General features: G+C 42.9%; 1 protein-coding gene across 1 annotated transcript in view; it reads left to right on the top strand.

Annotated features, from left to right (window-relative positions):
• Positions 1-27,520, top strand: part of LOC138762259 (probable voltage-dependent N-type calcium channel subunit alpha-1B) — a 927,445-nt gene that overhangs the window by 827,521 nt on the left and 72,404 nt on the right. Inside the window, exons 38-40 of the mRNA XM_069935943.1 lie at positions 4,676-4,803; positions 9,848-9,944; positions 14,580-14,685. Of these exons, the coding sequence (XP_069792044.1) occupies positions 4,676-4,803; positions 9,848-9,944; positions 14,580-14,685 (331 nt within the window). The remainder of the gene's footprint in view (positions 1-4,675; positions 4,804-9,847; positions 9,945-14,579; positions 14,686-27,520) is intronic.

Below are 27,520 nucleotides of genomic sequence, written 5' to 3'. Positions count from 1 at the left end.
TGACTTCAGCAACTTGTCCATTGTGGTAAACAACTTTATGGTAATAAAATTAATATGCTCTCAATAACACCACAAGACTGGAGTTACTGTACGACAGGCTTTTATTACCATAAGGCTGGACACATGTTCCTGTGGCTGGCCTGATTCCCAGAGTCATACTGAGGGAGGGACTCAGGCTTAACCACCTTTATTGGGCAATTCCAAGGAGAGGAGTTACAGGGAGGATGCAGGCCAGCCATACACAGAGATAAAGTACCAATGGCATAACAGCTTCACAATATCCAGATTTTTTTAACCACATTGATAAACTCTGAGGTACGCCAACGTTGAAGCACACTAATTCCAAGTCAAACATACAGAGCTCTGAATGTTATTCAACTAGTACAGTTACTGTGAGCGCTGCTGTGCAAATGATTCTGATGCAAAGTCCACAGACTGTACAACAGGCTTTAATTAGCTTAAACTTGTACACCAGTCTTAGTATCTTTGCTGGCTCCACGTGTGTCCGATTGATCCCCCGAAGGGGTTGGCTCGAGTCTTTATATAGGCAGGTGATTGACAGCTGGCAGGTTGGGCCAGCCTCTCAAGTTACCTACCTGCAGGTACAGTGGTTACCCCCTGCAGTAGGCCGATAGGAGTGTGGCCAGTGTAGCGGTTGTATTACCACAATTTCGAATCTCAATTATGGCAGTGTCTTCTTCCTGATATCTTCTAAATTTAGACATACAGCACAGTAACAGGCCCTTTCAGGCAACGGACCCATGCCGCCAAAATACACCCAATATAAGCCCAGTACATTTTGGATGGTGGGAGGAAGCCAGAGGCCCCAGGGAAAACCCATGCAGACTCAGGGAGAACGTACAAACTCCTTACAGGCTGTATGGGAATAGAACTCAGGTCCTGATCGCTGACGCTGTAACAGCGTTGTGCCATCCACTGGGCTAACCGTGCAGCCAATTCCAAAAGGGAAACTCACAAATCAGAATTCTCCTCAGAGTTAATGAATCGTCATTGATGTGAATCATTAACACTGTTTCTCTTCATCAAATAATAGATTGTTGTTTCCAACATTTCTGTTTTTTATAGTTGATTTCCTGCAACTGCAGTCATTTGCTCTTGGATTTCAAACTAATAAAAATGCACATGCTCACACACATTTCCTCCAGCAGTCAAGAATATATCAGTCATGCACACTAGCACGCAAGCATAATGATAACTCCATGAAGCGAAATGGATCCCAGCAAGTCACTGACCAACAGAAATTCACACAATCGATTGCAGGCCAGTCACCCGTCAATTCCCCCATTCACCTGGGCCACATCCAGCAGTCAACACTGAGTGCAACAGTTCTGTCATTGGTTTCAAAAGACCCCATTGTTCCACATTAACTCTGATACTGAAGTGGAACTAATTCTCGAGAATAACATCAAAGTTAAAATTATCCAATCTATAACAGCATCAAAGACTTTTTGTTAGTCCCATGAATCTGGCACCAGCTAAACAGTCCAGCACATTTGCACCTCATTGCCCTGACCTTTGTTATTCATGGCCGCTCTTTGATGCAGTGCAGATGTACTTTCAGGAGGAACAGATGTAAAAGGTTATTAAATACGAACGCCCTTCATTCAGAACTGGCTTCATAATTTAAATAAGTCTTATGCACGTCATTCTGAGATAGCAAAGTTGAATTGATTGAGGAAGAGTAAAATATCCGATTTTCAGCAGGCTGTTTTCACTTTGTCTAGGCACCCTCCAATAGGATGGTATTAACATCAATCAACTACTCCGGTTTCTGTTGGTCCCCACCCCCATCTTTTCATGTCTCCTTTCTTCTAACTCTCTCATTCCCTCTGTCTCCTTTCCCCCAGTTCTGCTTTCACAGAGTCAAAAAACTTCCTCCCCCAATCAATTCTCACCCTTTCCTTTCCTGCTCTCTTATCATTCAATTAGCACCTTTTGTCAGTTGGTCTGTCATCCTCCCTCTCTCCTTCTTCCCTTCTCCCCAGCCTTTTAATTCATGTGCCTGTCTGCTTTTTACTCACACCTTGAAGAAAGCCTCAGGCCCAAAAAGCCAGTAATATGTTGGGTTCTTTTTTACCTCCTATGAAGCTGAGTTCCTCCAACATTTCTGTGTTTTTCCAATTTTCACTTATCAGCTCTATCTTGAAGAGTTCACCGCGAAACCTGTAGTTTCCATTTCCCGAATAATATCAGGAATTATATTTTCACATAGTATATTTATGCAGCAGGAGTAGAAATGGTTTTAAAGAGGGAGGCAGGATCTTTACTTTCCTCAGTCTTTGCTTCTGTATTGTGATATGCCATAGAAATTATAGTTTTATTAGAATAAGTGGACCTTTTCGATGTAAAAAAGCATTAATAAATGGCTCCAAATAGTCATGATTCAGTTTATTAAAATTAGCATTCTCTTCAGATCCTTACCTCTTGAAAGATGCCATTTCGCAGCTTACCACAAATAAATCAAAACAATAGCTTTCACCATTGAGTTAAACTACAATCCAGACAGAAAGTTCATTTTTTCTTCCGAGGTAATAATGAATAGGATGGTATCACTGTGGAGTGTCGCCACAACTGTGGTTGATGTAAATCCTTTCCAGCAGGCTCACAACCTCCCCACGACAGAAACTCATTCTTTATTTATTTTGTACTCTTGAAAAGATCAGGGGATTTATCTTGAAAGCTGTGAGCACAAAAAAAAACGAGTCAAAAACAACGTTCCTTCCTCAGCAACAGGTTTATTCCGTGAGTCTCTAGTCCCTTTCACACTGGCACCTTGTCTCAGTAATTAACCGCCATTCTACTGGCTAAGGGTCCAGTGTGAAAGCTCCTTGATTGGCACACAGGCATCAAATCATGCGTGCCGATTAGCCCAGTGTGAAAGGGACATGGACTATCCAGGACTATTCAGGTACAAAGTAGTGTCACGTTGATGACATTTTTGCATGAGTGCAGGAAAGTGAAGGAAACAAAAGATTAAAAATAATATATAAATTTGCGAACCTGTATAAACCTTTATAAATTTATAAAGACCATGGGAAAGTCCTAGCGGTCATAGTACACAATTTATAAAGAGCAATGGCAGATCTGCCCTCCTAGAATTCCGTGCAGCAGAAAAAATCCTCCATGAGTGCTCCAAGCATACAGCCTTTTCTCTGGTGTACAGAATCTGGGAGGGCAGGTCTGCCATCGCTCTTTTCTCATGGGCTTTATAAATTGTGTGGCTATGTGTTTTATACCACTTTCCCCCAGTTTTTTTAGAAATTTATAAAGGTTTAAGTGGGTCGGCAAATTATACTGTTATAATTAATGTTATAATTAGGCATGATTATTTTTTTTAATACAAGATCATAATACATTGATCAGGATTTAGGGCAGCTCCACCATCTCTCGATGCATCAGTCAAATATCACTAGTGGAGGGTGTGATCCCCTATCCCTGGGGATGCCTTGTCTGAGTGTGAAAGGACACAGAGAACAGGTTAACAGTAGTCCAGTGTGAAAGGCAAAAATGGCTTCCTTAACTGATTCACTAAACAGCCAATCTACTGGTTAGCCAGTGTGAAAAGGGCTAACGTCAAAGTTGCTCACATTTCACTTCAGCTGCACCATGGATCCACAGCAGCGAATTAGAGTTTTCATTTAAAATATTTTTCCTAAAATAAACTTTATTCTCAATAAAACTATGTACAAAAGAAAATCAAAAGAAAGTCTTTGCGCAGCCTCAGTGCCTTATTCTGACATTATATTGGTGTACTTTGTTACCTTGTTTACAATGTAGCATCAATGCTACCACTGTGGCACCTTGTCATTACTTCCCTCTATTGTTTGAGTGACTTCTTCTCAGTCTTAGCCCCTCAATGCATGGTGACGGAAGGATTTTAGACTGTGGTCTTCCCCACAAAGCCCTCACATTGTTTGTGCCAAACTTCAGTGCATTCTTCAGCACATATTCCTGCAGCCTGGAATGTCCCAGTTGGCAGCGTTTCCGGACCGACATCTCACTGTGCTGAAAGTCCAACAGGTTTTGGGCAGACCCAAGGATGTCTTTCTCCAAGCTTATGATCCTCCAACAGCTCTGGATGTCAGTTTCTGAGTATCTCACCAGGAACTGCACAAACAATAAATCTGTCACTCTGCTGCTGGGGATGAACCATGACAAGGACCCTTGCATCTTTCCCAACACATTCTTTGCAAATCTGCATGCTGCAAAGAGGTTGGCAATTGTCTTCACTCTACCGCAGTCATCTGGGAGACAACGTGCATTGTGGGTGATGTTCCAATAGTACAGATGGATCTGACTAGGAGTGCTCCTCTCACCACCAGCCAGGCTAACTCTTGGTGCTTATTAGTGGACATTTGGAATGAGATATTCTGCCAGATGTCCTGGACCTGTTCATTGAGTTCTCGTCTCTCAATGTCTGCATGACATTCCGTGTTAACCACTGTCTGATGATTTGATAGTTCTTATATCAAATGCTTGTTTATACCAGTCCTTGTTTCTTTTTAATGAATTTGTAATTGTTCGCACAAACCTACATTTAAAAGATGATGTTGAGTTTGCAGGGCTAACTATTGTAGTTGCATTTTTGAAAAGTTTTATGCTGTTTAATTGGTTCAATGGACAGTCCATGTAATTACTTTTGTCCTTTTTCCAGATGTTAAACCTCTTTGTAGCTGTCATCATGGACAACTTTGAGTATTTAACGCGTGACTCCTCTATCTTGGGACCTCACCACTTGGATGAGTTCATTCGTGTCTGGGCTGAGTATGACCCAGGAGCCCGGTGAGCAAAATCAATCTTCTTTCCAACGAGAATGTCTGTCTGATGGGGCTTGACTGAACACCGAACTCTGATGTCAAACTGCGGAACTGTATGTTTGAAATGGTTTGAGTAATTATTTAGAGGAGACGTTGCTCAGAGAATTCTACCAGAAATTCATTAACTTTACCACAAGCTATATTATCCAAAGTCAATATTAAATTAAGTACTAGTCCAAGGAAATGGCTGAAAACAGCAGATAAAAATATGACCATAAGGTCACAAAGTTCTAGAAGCTTGCTATAACATCTTTATGTGATCATGCCAGGTGAAATATCCTATAACTTGACTTTTTCCATCTCTCTGGGATCCAATGGCACACCATTCTATTCTGCAGCTAAGAAAGTGCCCAGACTGAACAGTTCTCCCCAGGACAAGCAGGTTTCCCCGAAATAAGCAGGTCTCCCCAGAACAAGCAAGTTTCCCATAAGAATCAGGTCTCTCCAGAAGAAGCAAGTATCCTCAGAACAAACAGTTTTCTGCAGAACAAGCAGGTCTCCCCATAACAAGCAGGTCTCCGCATAACAAGCAGGTCTCCCCATAAGAATCAGGTCTCTCCAGAAGAAGCAGGTCTCCCTAGAACAAGCAGGTCTCTCCAAAAGAAGCAGGTCTTCGGTAAAACTGCCCACTTTGGCACACACAGAAGGACTCTGTAAATCTACAAGTGTAGTTTCCTTTTCATGCAGTTGATATATCTGTATCGTGACACTGGTGAAACCTGGCACTCAGTACATGAGAGCACCTCCCTTCTTACTTCCTTCCCGTCTAGGCTGCGGCAGTCAAATGGAACAGTTCAACTTTTCTCCGCGGTTCACTTCTCATTAATCATATGGGGCCATGTCAGCTTTCTAAACCTCTCTGTGCCCAGACTGGAAAGGGGTGCATTCTCTCCAAAAGAGGATCTTTTTTATGGTGTCTGGATGAGGCAAGATTAGCATGGACAGTTCCTAAAAGCATTCATGGAAGCCAAAGGAGAGTTTAGCAACACAAATCAATTTAGTTCTAAATTATGTCTGGTAATTTCAACATTGAGAAGTTTTCCAATGTACACATTTGAGTCACTGCTTTGTTTTAAATAAGTTCCTGGTAGCTGTCTGTCCCATAATAACAGGATAATAAAAAGTGATTTTAAGCCAAACATTATGAGGACAAACTTCAGAATTCAGGGAACCGTGTGAGTTTGTTCAAATTAACAATATTTTATCATTGAAAAATACTCACAGAGGTTGTATTGCATTTCGATAGCACAAGCTTCCACTGTACCCTATGGGTTGCATCTCAGAACTTGCATTTTTATTGAATGAATGTATTCATTTGAAGCCAAAGGATACAACAAAATACCAAGGTTGGAATAAAACTATTACTCCTGATCATTTCTGGTTATAAGAATGAGATTGGGCTGAAATTTGTATCAATCTTTACATATGGTTCACTGTGATTTGCATAGAAATTCACCCCCCAATCACATCCGTGTGTTGGATCCGACTGTCAAATTCATTCCACTAAAATAAACAGCAGAGAAAGAACTGAATATGAAAAACACTGAGAAATACACATGCCCAGCACCAAAGTGTGAGATGAAGAACCCCTAAAATGGCTTTGTAACCAAGTTTACAGATGCTGTGAAGGTTGGTGGAGGAGCAGGTAGTGTTGAGGAAACATGGAGGCTGGAGAAGGGTGGAGAAGTGGCAAATGAAATCGAAGGTTGTAAAGTTTGTGGTCATGCACTTCGGTATAAAAAATAAATGAGATTCTGGGAATGAAAGGCTTTTTATATGAGGAGCATTTGACATCTCTTGGCCTAAACTCAATGGAATTTAGGAGAAAAAGAGAGATGCCATTGAAACATTTCAAATGTTGAAAGGTATGGATAGAGCAGATATAGAAAGGTTGTTTCCCATGGTGGGAGAGTCCATGACAAGAGGTCACAACTTTAGGATTGAAGGGTGTCCACTTAGTACAGAGATGTGGAGAATTTCTTCAGCCAGAGGGTGGTAGATCTGTGGAATTTGTTGCCACATGCGGTTGTGGAGGCCAGGTCATTGGATGTATTTAAGAGAGAGGTTGATAGGCTCTTGATTAGCCCGAACATTAAAGGTTATGGGGAGAAGGCCGGCCAGTGGGGCTGAGTGGGAAAATTATTAAATGGGCTGAGTGGCCTATTTCTGCTCCTATGTCTTATGGTCTAATGTCCCAAAAGAAGAAACATTTCAGAGTAAAGCAGAGGACACAATGACCAGAGAGTCACTTGTGCACATCAGGGAACTTCTGTGGATGTCAACCATATTGATACATTTTTAAAAGGAAACAGAAAATGAAGGGAATGTTGCATTCATTGTAAATTGAATGCAGCCTGGAGTATTATTTCAAAACCTCACAGACATCAAACATGATCAAACAAATATAATACACACCAGTTTTACTGCATTTTCTCATTCAGGATCAATCAACTCCAGGACAATATTTTATGATGGTATTCAATTTGTGTACTTTTCCCGATTTTGTATTGAACATATTTAACAGTTAAATCAAAGCTCTTTGTTAAATTGCTGTCTTTATATTTTTATTGTGAATATGTTTATTTGTGACAGTCACCCCACCCCCTTTCCCCCCCCCACCGCCCCCCATTATATCCTCAACAATCAAATATAAGTATTGTTTTCCTCATGAACTGTCTGGGATTTTCCATCAATAATAATTAGCTTCCAAACTATCAGAGTGAAATTCAATGCCCACGTTCATTTCCATTTCTTTTCATTGCTAAGGCAAGTACATTGAAATCCCAACACCAGCTGAGCCAGTGACCACCCACAACAGAAATGCTTGTTTCATGGTACAAGCCATATTAGCGTAACAAACCTTTTAGACTTAAAAATTATGATTGAATGTTCTGCTGCCTGTGTATCTGAGCAGAGAATATTTAACATACCTGGCTTTTGATTCCAATAAATTCTAAAGCACAATGTGCTCATCAGTGTAAGAAAGACTGGATGAAGACTTGTTTTATTTTTATGAGCGTTCGAATTTATTCAACCTATGTCCCAATTATGTGTGTTTTTCATTTTGTTCCCCATTTCTGCATTCTCCATGCCTTCCTTTTGCTTTTCATCACCCAGTCACTCACTGATATAGAGTTAAAACAGAAATGCTAGAGGAACTCAGCTGGCCTCCTGGCATCCATCAGAGGTAAGGATATATTACTGATGTTTCGGAACTGAGCCCTGCCTTGATGAGTGAAAAAACAGGAAGGCGACTGTATGGAAAGATTGGGGAAAAGGGAAGAATGGGAGGGAGAGGGGTACAGACCAATAGACAAAAGGTGTCAATTGGATATAAGAGGACAGGAAAGAGGAAAGATGAGAATTGATTGGGGAAGGGGGGTGTTTTCAGCTCTGTGGAAGGAGACAGAGGGAAAAGAGAGTGACAGAGGTAGAGGAAAGAAGGTAGAGGAAAGAAGGCAGAGGGAATGATGGGGTGTTGGGGGGTAGTCTAAGCAAAACCAGAGAAGTTGACGTTAATGCCATCAGGTTGGAGAGTGCCCAGATGAAATATAAATGATAAATTCATAATTTTAAAACTAATTTTTAATTTTATTTACAGCACAGTTATGCCATTTCTGGCCATTTAAACCCGTGTTGCCCAATTACACCCAAATTTACCTACAGCCTTGCACATTTTGGATGGTGGGAGGAAACCAGATCACCTGGGGAAAGCCCACGCAGACACAGGGAGAATGTACAAACTCCTTACAGACAGCGCAAGATTAAAACCCGAGCCGCTGACACTTTAATAGCATAGTGCAAACTGCCTCGGTAACCATGCCAGCCATGAGGTATTGTTCATGTGAAGTGTTATTCCTCATAGCATATGAGATGTTGTTCCTCTACTTTGCGGGGACAAAAGGTGTTATTTGGATATGATAAGAGAGAAAAGATGAGAATATACTGTGGGTGGCGAGACCAATTTCCTCCTGTATATTGGAGGCACAACACCTCATATTCCATCTGGGTACCCTCCAACAGGATGGCATTAACATTGACTCTTCCAATATCCATTAGCCACCTCCCCATCTTTCCTGATGTCTTTTTTTCCCCCATCTACCTCTGTCTCTATCTCTCCTCCTTTTTTCCTGTTTCCTTTCACAGGGCCAAAAACAACCCCCTTCCCAATCTATTCTTATCTTTCGTCTCTCCTCAAATCCAATTAACACCTTTTGTCTGTTGGTCTTTACTCCTCCCCCTCCTTTTCTTCCCTTCTCCCCAGCCTCTTAATATAGGCGCCTCTCTGCTTTTTTGTTCCTACCTTGAAGAAAGGCTCAGGCCTGAAATGTTGGTAATATATCGTCACCTCTTGCGGACCCTGTGAGACCGACTGAGTTCTTCCAGCCTTTCTGTGTTTTTACTATAATCACTGTACAAATTTCGTGTTTCACCCCAGTCACTGACATGGACCCTTGTTTCATCAATTCATTTGTAGATCTCACTTTCTAATTTGTGAAATTCTTTTTCCAGTTACCGGATTCATTATGAGGATATGTACAAATTGTTGCGCATAATCTCACCACCTCTTGGCTTAGGAAAGAACTGCCCATACGGGTTGGCCTATAAGGTTTGGAATTAATCTGCTCTGCTGAGTAACCCAATAGCCCTGACTGTCTGCATCTGACCAGAAATGATTGACCTTATCATCATCATGTACCATTCACTCCAATATTTGGCTTTCCTGAATTTGCTAGAAACTTCTTGACATGCTGCCCTGAAAGAAGCCACCATTGAAACAACCCATTCCAACATTTACCAAACCGTCACTCATTCCTCATTGAAGTAGGGATGAGGGGAGCCAATATTTTATGGCAAGGAGACTGTGCAAGGCCCACATCTGCATTGGAAAATCTTGCACCAATGTTTTGGAATATAATTAACCTGGATATTTGTTCTTGTCTATCCTTGTTTATTCCCTCTTTGTGTGTGTGTGTTTTTTTAAATTTTTACCTCACTTGTTTCCCAAGTGGCCGCATCACTTACAATGACATGTATGAGATGCTGAGACACATGTGTCCACCCTTAGGCCTGGGAAAGAAATGTCCTGCAAGAATCGCCTACAAGGTAGCATATGAAGCAATTGTGCACAAACCAGCTGTATGTGTCAATCCAAACCTGTGCTTTATCCTGAGTGCTGTTATATTTGTGTAACTGTTCCATGGTTTGTTCCATTCCACATTCAAAGGACTCCATTGTTAATAACATTTAAACTCATCTGTGTCTTTCCAAATTTGAAAATTTGGAGTTATATTATCACAAGGAGTTCAATCACATTCTTTAGATAAAAATAAAATCATTTATTCCAAATATTAATGCATAAAGAGGATTTCATAGTAAAAAAAAGATAGATTTTATTCCAAGTATGACTGAGGTGTCACAGATAATTCAATTATACTGCATTTTATTAAAAGTGCTAATGTTCTTGTATCAAAATAAATCAAATTACAAAAACGACAATATCACAGAATATGAGAATAGCCCATGATCTCTTTTTCTCCCTCTTTCTCCTCCTTCTTTCCTCCCCTCTTCCCCTCTCTTTCTCACTTATTCTCTCTCTCTTTCACACACACACACACTTTCTCCCTCTGTGATCTCTCTCCCTTTCTCCCCCCCCCTCCCTTTTCTCCCCTTCTCTCTCTTCCCCCCCCCCACCTCCCCCTCACTCTCCCTCCTCTTATTTGGTCTCTCTCTTCCCTTCTCCTCTTCCTCCTCCCCTCTCCCTTTCCTCTCCACCTCCCTCTCCCCTTTCCTTCTCCCCTTCTCTCTTTCCTGTCCTCTCTCTCTCTCTCTTTCTCACACACACACACACACACACACACACACACACACTCTCCCTCTCTCTCACTCCTTATGTGGTTTCCCTCCCCCTTTCTTTTTCTCTCTCCCTCCCCCCCCCCTCATGTAGTCTCCCTTTCTTCACTCTCTCTCCCCTCTCTGTCCCTCTCTTCCCTCCCATCGTGTGGTCTCCCTCTCTCTTTCACTCTCCTGCACAGTACCCTTCTCTCCCTCTCCATTTCTCCGCTCTCTCTCCTCTCACTCTCCCATTCCCTCTCTCACATTTAAGATTCAAATGGATTGTAGATTTTCTTTTCAAACTTCCTTAAGTATGAAAGAAACAAAAATGATAAAAAGTTAGACTTGTTAATATTTTCACTGTTCTAGTTAGATGTACTGCATGTTTATAAATACCAGTACCTGGCCTCCAAGGTCCTTGTTTTATCATTCCTGTGCACCCCACAGCTAAAAGGGTGCTTTTATGGTGACTGATTTCCCAGGATCAACCAAAATAAAATTCATTTCCTGATTTTTGTTTACATTTGAAAAATAACATGATTACTCAAACAAAGTTTTCCAAAACCCAGTGGGGTGAAAGGAAAAATGGGTGAATTGTTTGGGGGGGGAGGGGGGAAGAAGTGGGATAAATTGGAGGGGGAGGGTGGAAAAGGAGTTTGAAAGAGCAGCAGCAGGGGCAATTTTTAATGAATGGTGACACACAAAATGCTGGAAAATGGAGCAAAAAAACTATCTTCAGGAAGAACTTCAGCAGTGAAGAGATTCATCCTCCACATACATTCTCCACCCTTGCTCTCCCCTGGCCCAATTTGTTCCATCTGTCCTCTTCCTCTTTCTGTTTGGCACCTGTCAATCATCCGCCTCCCCACACTATCCCTCACCATCCTTCCCTGCTTCACCAATCCTCTACCCGCCCCTATCGAACCCTCCCCCACCCTCTCCACAATTGACCTTGACCTCGATCACCAATTATTGCTTGTCATTCCCCCACCACCAGCACCACCTCCCCCTGCCCCACCCCCCAAAACAATAGATGCTGATCAACCTTCTGAATTTGTCCAACAAGTTGTAATTGGCTTCAAATAAAGACTAAAAGATTTAGAAACTGGGAAAGAATTTGGCAATTACTGAATTATTTTCCATGTGAAAATAAATCAAAATGTTTTGGATCAAATCAATCAATATTTTCCTGATACTTGTCATAGAGTCATGCAGCATAGAAACAAGCCCTTCAGCCCAATATCCACATAACCAAAATGTCCGCCCCCCCCACCCCCACCACAGTGCCTGAATTTGGTCCATATCCCTCAAAACTACTCCTATCCATGTAACTGTCCAATATTTTCTTAAACATTGCAATAATACCATAAGGCCACAGGAACAGAAATAAGCTATTCAACTCGTCAAGTTTGAGCTCATCCATTTTCCCACTCAGTCTCAATGCTCGATCTTCTCCCCATAATCCTTTAATGCCCTTGCTAATCAAGAACCTATCAATCTCTGCCTTAAATACACCCAATGACCTGCCACATCCACCTCCTCCAACAGCCCATTCCATTCACCCACCATCCTATGTGTAAAAGAAATTACCCCTCAGGTTCCTATTAAAACTCCCCTCCTTGGCCCCCATCATCTTAAACTTGTGTCCTCTGTTTACTGATTCCCCTACTCTGCGCAAAAGGACTCTCTATGTCTAATGTGTTAGGATATCTGTTTTCCAAAAGCCCTTTTACACAATCCTCGATTAACTCTTTCTCCTTAACAAAACAAGATCTTAAAATCAGTCTTCTCCACAATTATATCATGAACATGTTGATCTCAGATCCCAGTTTGCCCTCCATTGTGTAACGCACATCTGCTCATTTTCATCGTTGAGTCTCGAAATAAATTTATCTGTGTATTTGCAGTTACCACTGTTACAAAATATAACAGTACATTTTCGTTTAGAATTTGTAGATGTGCACTGGAGCATTGTAATTGTATTTTGTTTTGTACTTTCTTTTTTGTGAATTTCTTTCCAATTGAACTATCCAATTGTTCTGAACCTTACCTTGTTGCACTTTTCTTTATCTCATTTCTCTGTCCACTGACTATTTTCAAGAAGATTTTGCTTTGAATCTTGCTGAAACTTAAACTCTACTTTTCTCTTTAAAGAGACCCTCAGGTTTTTTTTTTGCTTTCTCTCTCTCTTGATCTGTAATTGTACACTGGTCCCTCTGATCTTTCACAGCCTCTCTTCAGACTAGCAGGACTAGATCCCTGTACAGTTCATGTGTCATTGTTTTGCAGCATGTGCCCCTTTGCTCGCCTTCTCAATTAGATGCAAATGTCTGCCTGCTTATGCTCTACTGGAGAACACACTGCCTGCCTGCACTTTGTTCTGTATTTCTCTTTCTCCTCTCCTCCCTGTTGTTATTTTTCTTGCTCGTGAACGCTTTTGCTATTTGAATAAGTTGTTTGTTGCAATGTGCTGTGTCGGGTTGAACGAATGATCACGTGTGTTAACCTTTCCTCTGCTGACTAAGATTTGCAGACTCCCTGACTTTACACACGTTGGCTAAATTTTGGAACAGTACCTGAAATTGCTATGCCTCAAGTTTGTGAAGTAATGTCAATTGACAATTTTTTTAAAATTTAGACATAAAGTGCGACAACAGGACCTTTCCAGTTCATGATCTCATGTCGCCCAAATAGCCCAATTAACCTAAAACCCCCATACATTTTGAAGGATGGGAGGAAACCTGAGCACCTGGAGGAAACTCACATAGACCCGGAGAGAAAGGACAAACTCCTTACGAACAGCACCGGATTTGAACCTGGATCAGGTTGTGCTAACTGCTATGCTAGCCATGCATTTATTTTCTTCTCTGAAAATAAATACTTGCTACTTGAACTGTTTTCTTATTTATGTTAGTCCCATTCAGACACCTGAAAGACGCTGGAACTGACAATGAAATTATTACAATTCGTCACTCTGAAACTAATCTGAACCTTAAAATTGGCTGCATCTGTGATTGAAATGCAGATTGGTAAAAAACTAAGTTATGCTGAATATAGAATCTGACACTTAATTTTATTTTTTCTTTTTCAATCTGTTTATTGGTTTTAACATTCGCAAATTGCATAAGTACATATGATAATCGTAAATCAATATTGAATTACAAATGTCAAATAACAGTAAACAAGTAGCCCTTGTTATTAAAATGGAAGAAAGGGAGAGAAAAGAAAAAAAAACATATTTCTAAACTAAAAATCTAGCCCCACCCTCTAGGAGCTGCTGGCCAAATTTAGGAGTTCACAACTTAATAATACTAATTATGGGGTCAAAAGAAAAGGCCAAAAATAATTAATCTACAAGTTTTGAAAATAATTGAGAAAAGAACCCCGAAGTGAAAGAAAATTAAAATTCATTGCAGTAGTAGAACACCTAATCTTTTTCTAGAGATGACATGCCATCACATCCAACAACCATTGTGCATGAGAGGGAGGGACAGCATCTTTCCACCTCAGATAGTGAAAAAAGATAGTGAAAAAAGGGCTAGGAATTTTAATTTTTTAAACATTTATTTTAACTTCATGAAACCCGTGCTGCTCAACTATATCCAATTAACCTTTCAACCACCAAACATTCTTGGAGCTACCACCTTGTTCATGATGACACAAAGTCCCAGAAATGTTCAAGATTTCTGGCTTGTATTTGGAAACTTCTCTCCTGCAGAAAATTAGAAATATTTCCCAAGCCCTCTGCAGACTGTTCATCTCAGAAAGAAAATGAGTTTTAATGCCACTTGAGTCAGCAAATAAATGGCTAACATTGTGGAAAGTGTCACCCACCATCTGTGTCACCCTACACTGTGGTCAGTGCAAAACTCCCCATTAACCTTCCCCTTTACCATTCCCTTCCAGCGGCTTGTAAGAATGAATATGCCAATCGCTGAAGATGGCTCTGTGCATTTCACATCTACATTGATGGCATTGATCAGAACAGCTCTTGATGTCAAGATTTCTCCAGGTGAGTGGTTGTCTTTGCTTCTGCTTCAGATAAAGTTTGGAATTAATCTACTTTGCAGTGTACCCCAGTAACCCTGGCTGTCTGCATCTGACACAGAATGTTTGACTTCATCATCATGTACCATTCACTCCAATATTTGGCTTTCGTGTGGGGTAGAATTGAGAACACCAAAACTGAGCTACCTCACAGTGGCTAATGCTTTTGCTCAGTAATATTACATTAAGAATGGGCTTCTTTATTTAAGGACTGCAGTGGTTCAAGAGGCATCTTGCCATCATTTTCTCAGGGATAGTTAAGGATGGGAAATTGAAGCTGGCATTGCCACAGGTGCTCTGATTAGGTAAATCCACAGAGGAATCTCCATTGGAGGCTTTGGAGTTGTTGGAATGCATTTCCCTTCTCTCTTGTCTTTTACAGAACTATATCTTTGTGTGGAGTCATGGAGGAATACAGCAGCAAGGACTTTCTACGCTCTCTCCATGACCTGTGTAGATTTTCCTTGGCTGCTCCTGTTTCTTTCCACCCTCTTAAATGTATGGGGTTGATAGGTTAGGTACTCTCTTTTGCTTTACTTTCTCTGACTGTAGGGGATGCCAGGCAATGTCTGCTGATGGCAAATCTTTGCAATTTTGTGTAATATTACATCTGTTTTATCATGCCAATAAAGGAATCTTGCAATTGGGCACCATGAAGCTCAATGGCTGGAAAAGGCTTCTACCCTAGTGTAACCAAATTTAGAAATCTTAAATTGAACATTTTGAACGGTCTCTTCAGCCCAATTTGTCCATGCTGACCAAGCTGACATTCTGGACTACTCTCATTTGCCTGCAATTGGTCTACTTCAACTCTTCCTATTCCTAGATATCTCCAAATGTATTTTTTAATGTTACTATTGTGCCCACTTCTATGGTTTCCTCTGGCATCCCAGATATAGACCCCTCTGAGTGGAACAAAATCGCCCCTCAGGTTCCCCTTAAATCTTTCCCCTCATCTTAAATTCATGCATTTCGCTTCAAGAACCATCGCCCCTGGTCAAAAGACTGTGAGCATTCACATTATCTGTGACCCTCGTGATTGTATAATCCTCTATGAGATCATCCCTCAGTCTTCTACACTCTCAGGAATAAAGACCCAGCCTATCCAACCTTTCCCAATAACCCGACCCCCCTCCAGTCCCAGATATATCTTGGTGAATCTCTTCGGGACCCCTCCCAATTTATTGATGTCCTTCCAAGAGATGGACTACCAGAACTGCACACAATGCTCCATGTGGTCTCACTATTCCCTTGTCCAAGTGATTCATGAGATCCCAACCTTTGTACTCAGAACCCTGCCCATTCAAGACAGTGTGTCACATTCTGTCCACTTGAGTTGCCATTTTAAAGTGACAAAATTGGTCCCCTTGAAGATCAGAGTGATTGGTTTTGTTTGGAGCCAAAAGAAATGGGGGAGATCATAAAAAGTTTTTTCATTTTTATTCACTCATGAAATGGGCATAGAGTGATGGGAAGTAAGGAAAACACGCAGTAACGCATTGGAACCTATACAGATTAAAGAGGAAGAAATGCTTGCTGTCTTAAAGCAGTTAAGGGTAGATGAATCCCCAGGCCCTGACAAGATATTCCCTTAGACCTTGAGGGAGGCTAGTATAGCCTTGGTGTCAAGGGGTCAGGCAGAAATATTTAAAATGTCCTTAGCCACAGGTGTGGTGCTGGAGAATTAAAGGGTAGCCCAAGTTATTCTGTTGTTTAAAAAGGCTCCAGAAGTAACCCTGGAAATTATAGGCCAGTGAACATGATGTCATGTATAACCAATGCTATAAAGATTTTTTTTATGAAGTTGATAAAAGAAAGGTTGTGGATGTTGTCTACATGAACTTTAGTAATGTCTTTGACAAGGTTCTACGTGGGAGGTTAGTTAGGAAAGTTCAGATGCTAGGTGAAGAAGTGAACTGGATTCGATAATGGCTGTGCCTCGTGGTGTGCCTCAGCGATTGGTGCTGGGACCATTGTGGTTTGTCATCTATATCAATGATCTGGAAGATAATGTAGTAAATTGGGTCAGCAAATTTGCAAATGACACTAAGACTGGAGGCATTGTGGACAGCAAAGAAGGTTTTCAAAGCTTGAAGAGAGATTTGGACCAGTTAGAAAATGGATGGAAAATGGCAGATGAAATTTAATGCAGACAAGTGTGAGGTGTTGCATTTTGGAAGGACAAACAAAGAAAGGACATGCACAGTAAATGGTCGGGCACTGACGAGTGCAGAAAAACAAAGGGGTCTGGGAATACAGATACATAATCCCCTGAAAGTGGTGTCAAACAGGTGGATAAGGTTGTAAAGAGAGCTTTTAGCATATCAGCTTTCAGTCTACATTTCACCTTTGGCTAATGATGGTGAATTCATGAAGGAAATTTATGGTGCTATCTGCGAAGCCCAAACTTCCCACCCTGACGGTGCCATGATTGTTGCTAGCAACTTTAATCATGCCAACCTGAAAACAATCTTACCACAGTTTCAATAGCATATTAACTTCATCACCAAAGAGAACACCCTGGATCAGGTGTACACCAACATCCAGGTGCATACAAGGCTGCACCTCACAACCCCACCCCCCCCCCACCCCACACCATGGTTACTCAGATCACATATCTGTCCTGCTAAACCTGGCTTACAGGTTGGCTGGCAAGTTTGCAGGGAGATCCAGAACATGGCCGGGGTGGGGGGAGGTGGAGATCCATAGCAGTGCTGCAAGACTGCTTTGAGACCATGGACTGGAGCTGTTTCAGGGAAGAAACCACCTACATCAGTCACGTAAACATAGAAGAGTACATGACCTCAGAAACTGGCTACATCAGCAGGTACATTGAGGATGTCACCGGTTGGATGAAGAGGTCAGGCCCTTTTTAGAGCTGCCTTCAGGACAGGGGTAAGGATGGCACTAAGGTCAACCAGGGGTGAACTCTCCCATGCAATCTGGTAGGCAAAGCAAAGGTACTCACAGAAGATCGACTGATAACTGTGCAATACCGGCGACATGAGGTGCATGTGGCAAGGGATCATGACTTTAAAGGATCACAAGTCAACCTTGCGAATTAAGGACAATGACACCTCCCTTTCAGACAGATTGAACACCTTCTATGCATGGTTTGATGAGACCAATTTGATGTCAAAGAAAGCTCTATGTCCCCCTGATGAACAGATGCCTTGCATAGTTGTGGCCGAGGGGAGGAGAACCCTATCCAAGGTGAACCCACACAAGGCTGGGGACCAGACAACATACCTGGTTGGGTTCTGAAGGACTCCACAGACCAATTGACGGAGGTCTTCACGGGCACCTTCATCACCTCACTGCAGCAACCCATCATTCCCACAGGGTTCAAGACACCCACCATCCCAGTACCCAAGAGGGTGACATTAACAGGTCTCAATGATTACTGTCCTGTGGCACTGATCTCCACCATCATCAAATGTTTTGAATGTCTGTGATGATTGCATCAAAGAACACCACCCAGAGATGCTGAATCCATATCAATTTGCCTAAAGAAGAAACCATTCCACAGACGATGCTATTGCCTTGTCACTTCACTCCATCCTGACCCACGTAGAGAACGACGCCTCATATGCCAGACTGCTATTCATTGATTTCAGATTGGCATTTAATATGATAATTTCCCAGAGACTGGTGGAGAAGCTGTCCTTGCTGGGACTCAACACCCCTCTCTGTAATTGGATCCTGGATTTTCTAACAGTAAGACAATAATCTGTCTGGGTGGTAGCAGAATATCAAGGACTGTCATACTGAGCACTGGTGCACCTTAGGGCTGTGTGCTCAGCCCACTCCTGTTCACTCTACTGACCCACGACTGCATTGCCAGATTCAGTTCCAACAGTGTCATCAAGTTTGCTGATGACACAATAGTTGGCCACGTCAGCAACAACGATGAGTCGCACTACAGAGAAGAGGTAGAAAATCTCGTGAAATAGTGCAAAAGTAACAATCTGAGTCTCAACATGGACAAGATGAAGGAGATGATCATGGACTTCAGGAGGACCAGGTGTCTACACTACATATCAACACGATATAGTAGAGAGAATGGAGAGCACCACGTTGCTCAACAAAAATATATTCCAGTCAGGAAAAAGGGCAGCAAGGGAGGGAAAAATCAACCGTGGTTAACAAAGGAAATAAAGGAGAGTATAAAATTGAAGGCGCAGGTGTATAAAGCTGCAAAGAGCAGTGGGAAACTGGAAGATTGGGAAAACTTTAAGAGACAACAAGGGGTAACAAAGCAGGTAATAAGAAATGGGAAAAAGGATTATGAAAGTAAATTGGCACAAAATATAAAAACAGAAAGCAAAAATTTTATAAATATATAAAACGGAAGAGGGTGGCCAGAGTTAACATAGGACCCTTGGAGGATGAGAAAGGAAAACTGGTAGCAAAAAATGAGGAAATGGCCGAGGCATTCAACAAATATTTTGTGTCAGTCTTCACGGTGGAAGACATGTCCAGCATGCCCAAGTGCGGAGTTAAGGATGCGAATGTTGGCGAGGGCTTTGATAAAATAGTTGTTACAAAGGAAGTAGTGATGGAGAAACTAATGGGACTAAAGCCAGACAAATCACCTGGTCCTGATGATATGCATCCAAGGGTTCTGAAGGAAATGGCAGAAGTTATAGTTGATGCATTGGTGGTCATATACCAAAATTCCTTGGATTCTGGGCAGGTCCCGGTCGTCTGCAAGACAGCAAATGTCACGCCACTTTTTAAGAAGGGATATAGGCAGAAGACTGGAAATTATCGGGCAATTAGCTTGAAGTCTGTAGTTGGAAAAATGCTTGAAGCCGTCATTAAAGATGAAATAGTTAAACTTTTAGAACGTAAGAGTTCAATCAGGCAGACGCAGCATGGTTTTAGAAAGGGAAGATCTTGTTTGACAAACTTGTTAGGATTCTTTGAGGATATAATGGGTGCGGTGGATAGAGGGGAACAGGTTGATGTTGTATATTTGGATTTTCAGAAAACGTTTGATAAGGTGCCATACAAGAGACTTATCAGTAAGTTACAGGAAAGTGGAGTCTGGGGAAGTATATTGGCCTGGATTGAAAATTAGTTGTCTGACAGGAGGCAGAGAGTCAGGATAAATGGGAGTTTTTTAGGTTGGCAGAGAGTGGTAAGTGGGGTGCCGCAGGGGTCAGTGTTAGGCCCACAACTGTTCATCATTTACATTGATGACTTGGAGGAGGGGACAAAATGTGGTGGGGCCAAGTTTGCGGATGACACCAAATTGAGTAAAAGAGCAAATTGTAATGAGGATGTGGAGAGTCTGCAGAGGGATATAGTTAAGCTGGATGAGTGGGCAAACGTCTGGCAGATGGAGTACAATGTTAGTAAGTGTGAGGTTATCTACTTTGGCAAGAAAAATAAAAGAGCTGAATATTATTTAAAGGGTGAAAAACTACAGCATGCTGTTGTGCAGAGGGACTTGGGAGTGCTTGTGCATGAGTCGCAAAAAGGTAGGTTGCAGGTGCAGCAGGTTATTAAGAAGGCAAATGGAATGTTGGCCTTCATCGCTAGAGGAATTGAATTCAGGAGTAGGCAGATAATGTAGGCAGGAGCTCTATCGAGAGTGTCTTGGCCAGCTGCATCACAGTGGGGTATGGTTGCTGCAGAGAAATGGATCAGAGGTTAATACATAGCAACATAAGAGTGACAGAGAGAGGCTCACTAGAGTCTCACCCCTCCCCCCTCCACCCCCCCAACCCCCGTCAATGTGATTTATTGGGATTGTTGACTGAAAAGGGCACGCAAAATCATTGAGGACCCACTCCACCCTACACACAGCATCTTTCAGCTGTTCTAGTCAGAGAAGAGACAGGAGTATCAGAGCCAGCACCACCAGGCTGAGCAATATCTTCTTCCTAGGGGCAGTGAGAATGTTGAATGACCAAGGGAACTGCTCACACTCTCATTAGTACAAAACAATATTTATTTCATAGATATAATACTTGTCCTGCATATGTATTATTTGTCTCCATGTATGTTATGTCTGGTGTGTGTCTGCATATTTTTGCACAGGGAATACTGTCTCATTGGGTTGAACTTGTGCAATCAGCTTGACTTGACTAAATGAAAATATTGAGTACAGGAGTTTGGATGTTATGGTAAAGTTGTATATTAGTGAGGCCAAATTTGGAGTATTGTGTGCAGATTGGGTCACCTAGCAACAGGAAAGCTATCAATAAGATAGTGAGAGTGCAGGAAAGATTTACTAGGATGTTGCCCAGACTTCAGGAACTGAGTTACAGCAAAAGATTAAACAGGTTAGGACTTTATTCCCTCGAGCATAGAAGAATGAGGGGAGATTTGACAAAGGGGCCTGTTTCTGTGCTGTAATGTTGTATGGTTCTCTGGAATTTCAATTGTCACCCCTGAAAAATGGTGCCAACTGTCCACCCTATCTAAGCCCCTCATAATCTATAAATGACTCTCCATCATTCATTGCTGGAGAAACTCAGCAGGTTAGACAGCGTACTTTATGTAGCAAAGATAAAAATACAAAACCAAGGTTTCGGGCTTGATCTACCATGATGAAGATCTCAAGCCCAAAACCTTGGTTATGTATCTTTATCTTTGCTACATAAAGTTAACTGTGTGACCTGCTGAGTTTCTCCAGAACTCTGTTTTAACTTGCTTTTCTTGTGATATGCAGATGTGGGTATCGGCCTCTTCCTGTATTTGGGTGGGATGGGATGGTGGGGGGGGGGGGGGCTGGCCACGTGACCTATTTTCTGTTTCTGAATCTGACTTTGGATGATACAAATCCAAGTTACATTTTTTTTATCCAAGATTTTTTTTATTTTCATGTAATAAAACAGGCATATTACATGAAATTGCATTTAGTCTGTGGTAAGCCTGACAAAGATTCACCATCAGCAGAAATGACCCAATGCCACTGGCAGTCAGAGAAGGAGAAGCAAAATGCATTCCTTCAGAGTCACTCCAGCACTCCTGCAGCCATAATCCAGAATCAGAATTTAATGTCATGAACATTTCGTAAAATTTGTTGTTTTTCAGCAAATAAAATTACATTTCAAACATTAAAAAATAATGCAAGAAAATAGGAGGAAATGAGGTAGTGTCTGTGGTTCATTGTCCATTCAGAAATATGATGGTGGACAGGAAGAAGCTGTCCTTGTGCCACTGGCTGCTGAGTTCAGTCCAAACCATCTCCACCCGAGCTCCAGATCCAAACCTCCAACATGATGAGAAAGCCTTCATCACCTTTGACACTATCTCGCGTCCCAGTTCTGATACCTGGTACCTGGTAACCCTTCTGCCCAGTAGTCCGTAGCCTGGTACATGCTCTCTGACCACAGTCGGCAGCAGCCTGCATGCTATAAAGTTCCTCGCTTCAAGTCGCAACAGCCTGAGTTTCTCCAGAATTCTGTTTTATGTGTTGTTCAGCCGTAGAGCCCCTCACTGGTCCGCTACCATGGTATCCGTCCCATAGTATCATCTCCTCTACTTATTCTTCTCAAGTTGGGGGTGGTCTCTCAATTTTCTGGTGTCCTGTGTGTAATGCGCGTCGAAAGAATCAAAGACTTGTTGATCCAAACCAAGGCTTTTATTAACTAAAAGACTGGAGCATATCACAAGTAGGTCGACCAGTCCAGAATGACCTGGTCTGGCTAGGAGCAATCCCTTAAGACCTGCCAGTAGGTGTGGCTACACTCTCAGCCAATCACACTCATCCGACACTCTTCTTCTTCTTTGGCTTGGCTTCGCGGACGAAGATTTATGGAGGGGGTAAAAGTCCACGTCAGCTGCAGGCTCATTTGTGGCTGACAAGTCCGATGTGGGACAGGCAGACACGGTTGCAGCGGCTGCAGGGGAAAATTGGTTGGTTGGGGTTGGGTGTTGGGTTTTTCCTCCTATGCCTTTTGTCAGTGAGGTGGGCTCTGCGGTCTTCTTCAAAGGAGGTTGCTGCCCGCCAAACTGTGAGGCGCCAAGATGCACGGTTTGAGGCGATATCAGCCCACTGGCGGTGGTCAATGTGGCAGGCACCAAGAGATTTTTTTAGGCAGTCCTTGTACCTTTTCTTTGGTGCACCTCTGTCACGGTGGCCAGTGGAGAGCTCACCATATAACACGATCTTGGGAAGGCGATGGTCCTCCATTCTGGAGACGTGACCCACCCAGCACAGCTGGATCTTCAGCAGCATGGACTCGATGCTGTCGACCTCTGCCATCTCGAGTACTTCGACGTTAGGGATGAAAGCGCTCCAATGGATGTTGAGGATGGAGCGGAGACAACGCTGGTGGAAGCGTTCTAGGAGCCGTAGGTGATGCCGGTAGAGGACCCATGATTCGGAGCCGAACAGGAGTGTGGGTATGACAACGGCTCTGTATACGCTTATCTTTGTGAGGTTTTTCAGTTGGTTGTTTTTCCAGACTCTTTTGTGTAGTCTTCCAAAGGCGCTATTTGCCTTGGCGAGTCTGTTGTCTATCTCATTGTCGATCCTTGCATCTGATGAAATGGTGCAGCCGAGATAGGTAAACTGGTTGACCGTTTTGAGTTTTGTGTGCCCGATGGAGATATGGGGGGGCTGGTAGTCATGGTGGGGAGCTGGCTGATGGAGGACCTCAGTTTTCTTCAGGCTGAATTCCAGGCCAAACATTTTGGCAGTTTCCGCAAAACAGGACCATCCTACACTACCATCTGTGCATATACACATTGATGATAGAATCTGTACTATCACATCACCCCTTCTTTGAGAACTGACCCCAGGGTGAATGGAGGTTAGGGGCTGTACCGGTCATGGGGTCTGACCATCCGGCGTGACCGCCGTGGCACCAGGATTGGGGTCGCCAGAGTCGTGCTGCCAGCAGGCCTGTAGGCTGCGGCCACTGCTTCACTCAAAACCCCAATGCCATTGTCGACAGTCTGGCCTGAGCTGGTGGGGTGTTGCTGGTCCCTCTGTTCAAATACATGACTGGGTCTGCAGTGTCGGCATGTCCCCAGTCAGCAGCGTCAGTGTGACCCCGGTCGGCAGCGGCAGGTCTCTGGCCAGCAGCGACGGGTCTCTGGTCGGTGGCGGCGGGTCTCTGGTCAGCAGCGACGGGTCTCTAGTCGGCAGCAGCGGGTCCCTGGTCAGCAGCGGCTGCAGGCGTTGAGGTCGGGCCTGGGGCCTGGTCGGACGTTTGGGTGAATGTCATTGCGGCGAGGGTGGGTTGTACCTTGTGCGCTCGGCATCTGCCCCGTGACATCAGGCGCTGCCACGCGGTGGAGTCCTCACTCTCATTGGATGAGAGCTCCTAGGAAGAAGTGTTTGACATGGAGAGTGGCGATTTGGCTTCACACGAGGCACTGTGTTTGATGGTGGCCATTTTGGAGCGACAGACTGCAGCAAAGTGGCCGTTTTTAAGGCACTTCTGGCACCTGGCTTTTCTCGCTGGGCACTGGGACCTGCTGTGCATGTTCCTCCCACAGAAATAACACTTTGGGGTTGCATCGGGCAGCGTAGCGGCAGTAGTAGGGTAGAGGGAGGGCATCCTACGTACATCAGAGTGTGGGTTCCAGCCCCAAGAGTACATGTCCATATTTAAGACCACAGCCTCCATCGTCTCTGGAATCTGGATCACATCCTCTCGATTTTCCCCCCCGTGCTCTAGCAGGCGCTGCCTCACCTCATTCGATCGAACCCGGCCACATAGGCATTCCGAATGAGATCGTCTGTGACCTCCGCAGCAGTTCTGTCTGTGCAGGCACAGTCCCTGCCCATTGCCCTTAGTGCCTGAATAAAAGCTTTACAGGACTCACTGGGCTGTTGCCTCCTTGTAGCAAGTTTGTACTGAGCATAGACCCTGTTCACTTGTCGCTCATAGAGCCCTTTCAGCACCTTCATGGATGCAGCATAAGTGGTCACGTCCTGGACACTCTGGTAAACTCTTGGGGACACCATAGTCATCAGTATTAGTAGTCGATGGTTGTCCTCTATCACGGCAGGATCAGAGAGCTGTAAGTATGTTTTGAAGCACCTCACCCAGTGCTTAAAGTCATTCGAGGCTGTAACTGACTGTGGGTCGATGTCGAGGTGTTCCAGCCGTAGCATACGCTCCATCCCTTCAAAATTTATTTTTAGTTAATAAAATTGTAACGCGCGTCAAAAGAACCGAAGACTTGTTGATCCAAACCAAGGCTTTTATTAACTAAAAGACTGGAGCATATCACAAGTAGGTCGACCAGTCCAGAATGACCTGGTCTGGCTAGGAGCAATCTTTAAGACCTGCCAGTAGGTGTGGCTACACTCTAAGCCAATCACAGTCATCCTGCACTACCATCTGTACATATATACATATACACATTGGTGATAGAATCTGTACTATCACACTGTGCCAGTCCTCTGCTTCCCCAGAGCCTGCAATCCTTCATAACCACTGCTGAGCACATCTTGGGCCCAAGAACCCATGATCACAAGATTTTAAAATGAAATGCCATATATTTCACAGGCTGTATAAAGCCTGTACGGTGCCATCAGAAGTTTGACTACTGAATCCTGCAGAGGAGCACTGTGTCTCCTCTCCCCGCTCTCCACGGGTTTGCACCAGTGGCAGCGCTGAGCAATGTTGCAGGTGGCCACCACAATGATATTGAATCTAAGGCCCTTGTTTTTTTTTCAGTGCTGCATTCTTCCAGAGATAAATGATCGACCTTGTTGTAACCAACACCTGTAGCACCTTGTGTGCTACAAAAACACCCAGATCTTTCCTACGGATCTAGATCAAGGCCTCTTGAATTATCCAATACAGTTCTAGCGGCGCTATGGCGGCTCTACAACTCCTAGAATGCATTGAACTGGCCATGTGATGTCAATCTGTTTGATTCACTCTAGAAATGCCTTGTATGGTTATTTCATCATGTCCACTGTGATTCCAGTGGCCACACAGTCAGTCCTCACTAATTCTAGGCACAGATGCCATCGGCACCATTTTCTGCACCTGCAAATAGACCTCTGCGCAACTTGTCAAGCTTATTCCTTGAAGAAGGGCTCAGACCTGAAACGTTGGCAATATATCTTTGGCTCCTATAGTCGCTGAAAAGACTAACTGAGTTCCTCCAGCATCTCGTATTTTTTTTAACTAATTCTCCAGCATTATTCAAACCAGAACAGAATTAAAGTGATGCCATGCCTTTTCTAGTGGTGATGCAATTCAGAGAGAATGGCATGAATCTAAACCTGGGCCCTATTTTAAAATAGAATGGTATTTTTTTATTGACATGATATGGTATATACAATACATGAATATATTAATAACTGTCACTCTGGAGTCTGCTTCGCAATAGCTGCAGATGCCAAAGTGGTGCAATCACATCACTGAAACCAATAATTTCTGTCACATTGGTGATTGTTGACCATTCAAGCACCATCCCAGTCAAAATGTTGTATCAAGATGTTTATGCACTGACTCAGAAGGAAAGGTCAGCACTATAGCTGGTGGAGTTGTGTTTGGAAGCTGCTGTAAAATGGAGGGAGTCCTCAGTGTTTCTTGTACATCAGTGAGAGCCAGTTGGCTACATCTCAACACAGCTGTCAGAGGCATGTGCATCTTGTCTTGTGGCTCGAAGTAATTGGAACAACAGCAATAGAGTTATGATGGCTAGACCATCCTGAAAAATATGCAAGTCCAATGGATCTGGGAATTCATACGTCTTCAACCTCAGAATGTTTAGTGTCTGCAGAGAATAGTTTTCTCTTTTGGTAAAGTTGCGATCAGTAACACAGTGCAGATTTCTCTTCACAAATGATCCCAGCGTTCAGCAAATGGTATAACGCAGCCATGCTATTACAATGCCAGCGTCCCGAGTTTGAATCCAGTGCGGACTCTAAAGGGTTTGTTCGTTCTCACCGTGTCTATGAGAGTTTCCTCTGGATGCTCCAGTTTTTCTTTCAACCTCCAAAAATGCACAGGGTTGGTATAATTGGGCAGCATGGGTTTCATGGGCCAGAGAGGCGTTCTTCCAGATTTCAACATATCTGTTCATCATTTTGCAGGATGAATACGGGGTGTTGTGGGGTGGGGGGAGAGGTACCATTAATATTGAACATGTGTGGGGAATATTGAGATTGAAAGCCCATGAGATTTGACAGGCCTGGTTCTGATGAAGTCAGTGGAACGATATGCTGAGAGATGAGCGATGAGCGCAATTGATGGCCCAGGCCCTCAGACATTCTGTGTGAGAAACGAAAGGCAGGTTTCTTCCACGTGTGTTCCAAAAAAAAATCATGTCGGCATTGCTAAGTGATCCAACTGAACAGACATAATTATAGACACATGAAAATAATAAATTGGAGGGAAAGAAGTGGAAATAGACAGTATTGAGGAATTCAATGCAGAAAATGAAAGAACCTTGGTGTAGGCAGCTGGGAGAGAGATACACTGGAATTCATGAGGCAGAGTTGATGATAATATTGATTTGGTTACTGCCATACACATTGTACAAAGTCCATATGCACATAAATTCTTACTTGCTGGAGCTGGAGGTCCTTTTTAAAAAAAAATAACTAAAAGCAACATCAATAATGTACTAAATTCCATTAAAAAAGAGACACTAAGTATAAAAATGGACAAAGTTATCTAAATGGAAAGAAAAGTGACTTGTAATAGTGCAGGCATTGCTTTTGTGGAGCTAGAACAATTCCTGATAATTGTAACATGGGGAGGTAATAGTAGACATGGTGAAGTTTCAAGCCCTCCAGCTTCTAAATAAGTGATCTGAAGCCCTTGGAAGTTTTTTTTTAAATATCCATTCAAGGAGTGTGAACTTTG

Source organism: Narcine bancroftii, chromosome 1 (assembly GCF_036971445.1).
Source record: "Narcine bancroftii isolate sNarBan1 chromosome 1, sNarBan1.hap1, whole genome shotgun sequence".
NCBI classification, from domain to species: Eukaryota; Metazoa; Chordata; class Chondrichthyes; order Torpediniformes; family Narcinidae; genus Narcine; species Narcine bancroftii.
This window is presented reverse-complemented; position numbering and strand designations above follow the sequence as displayed.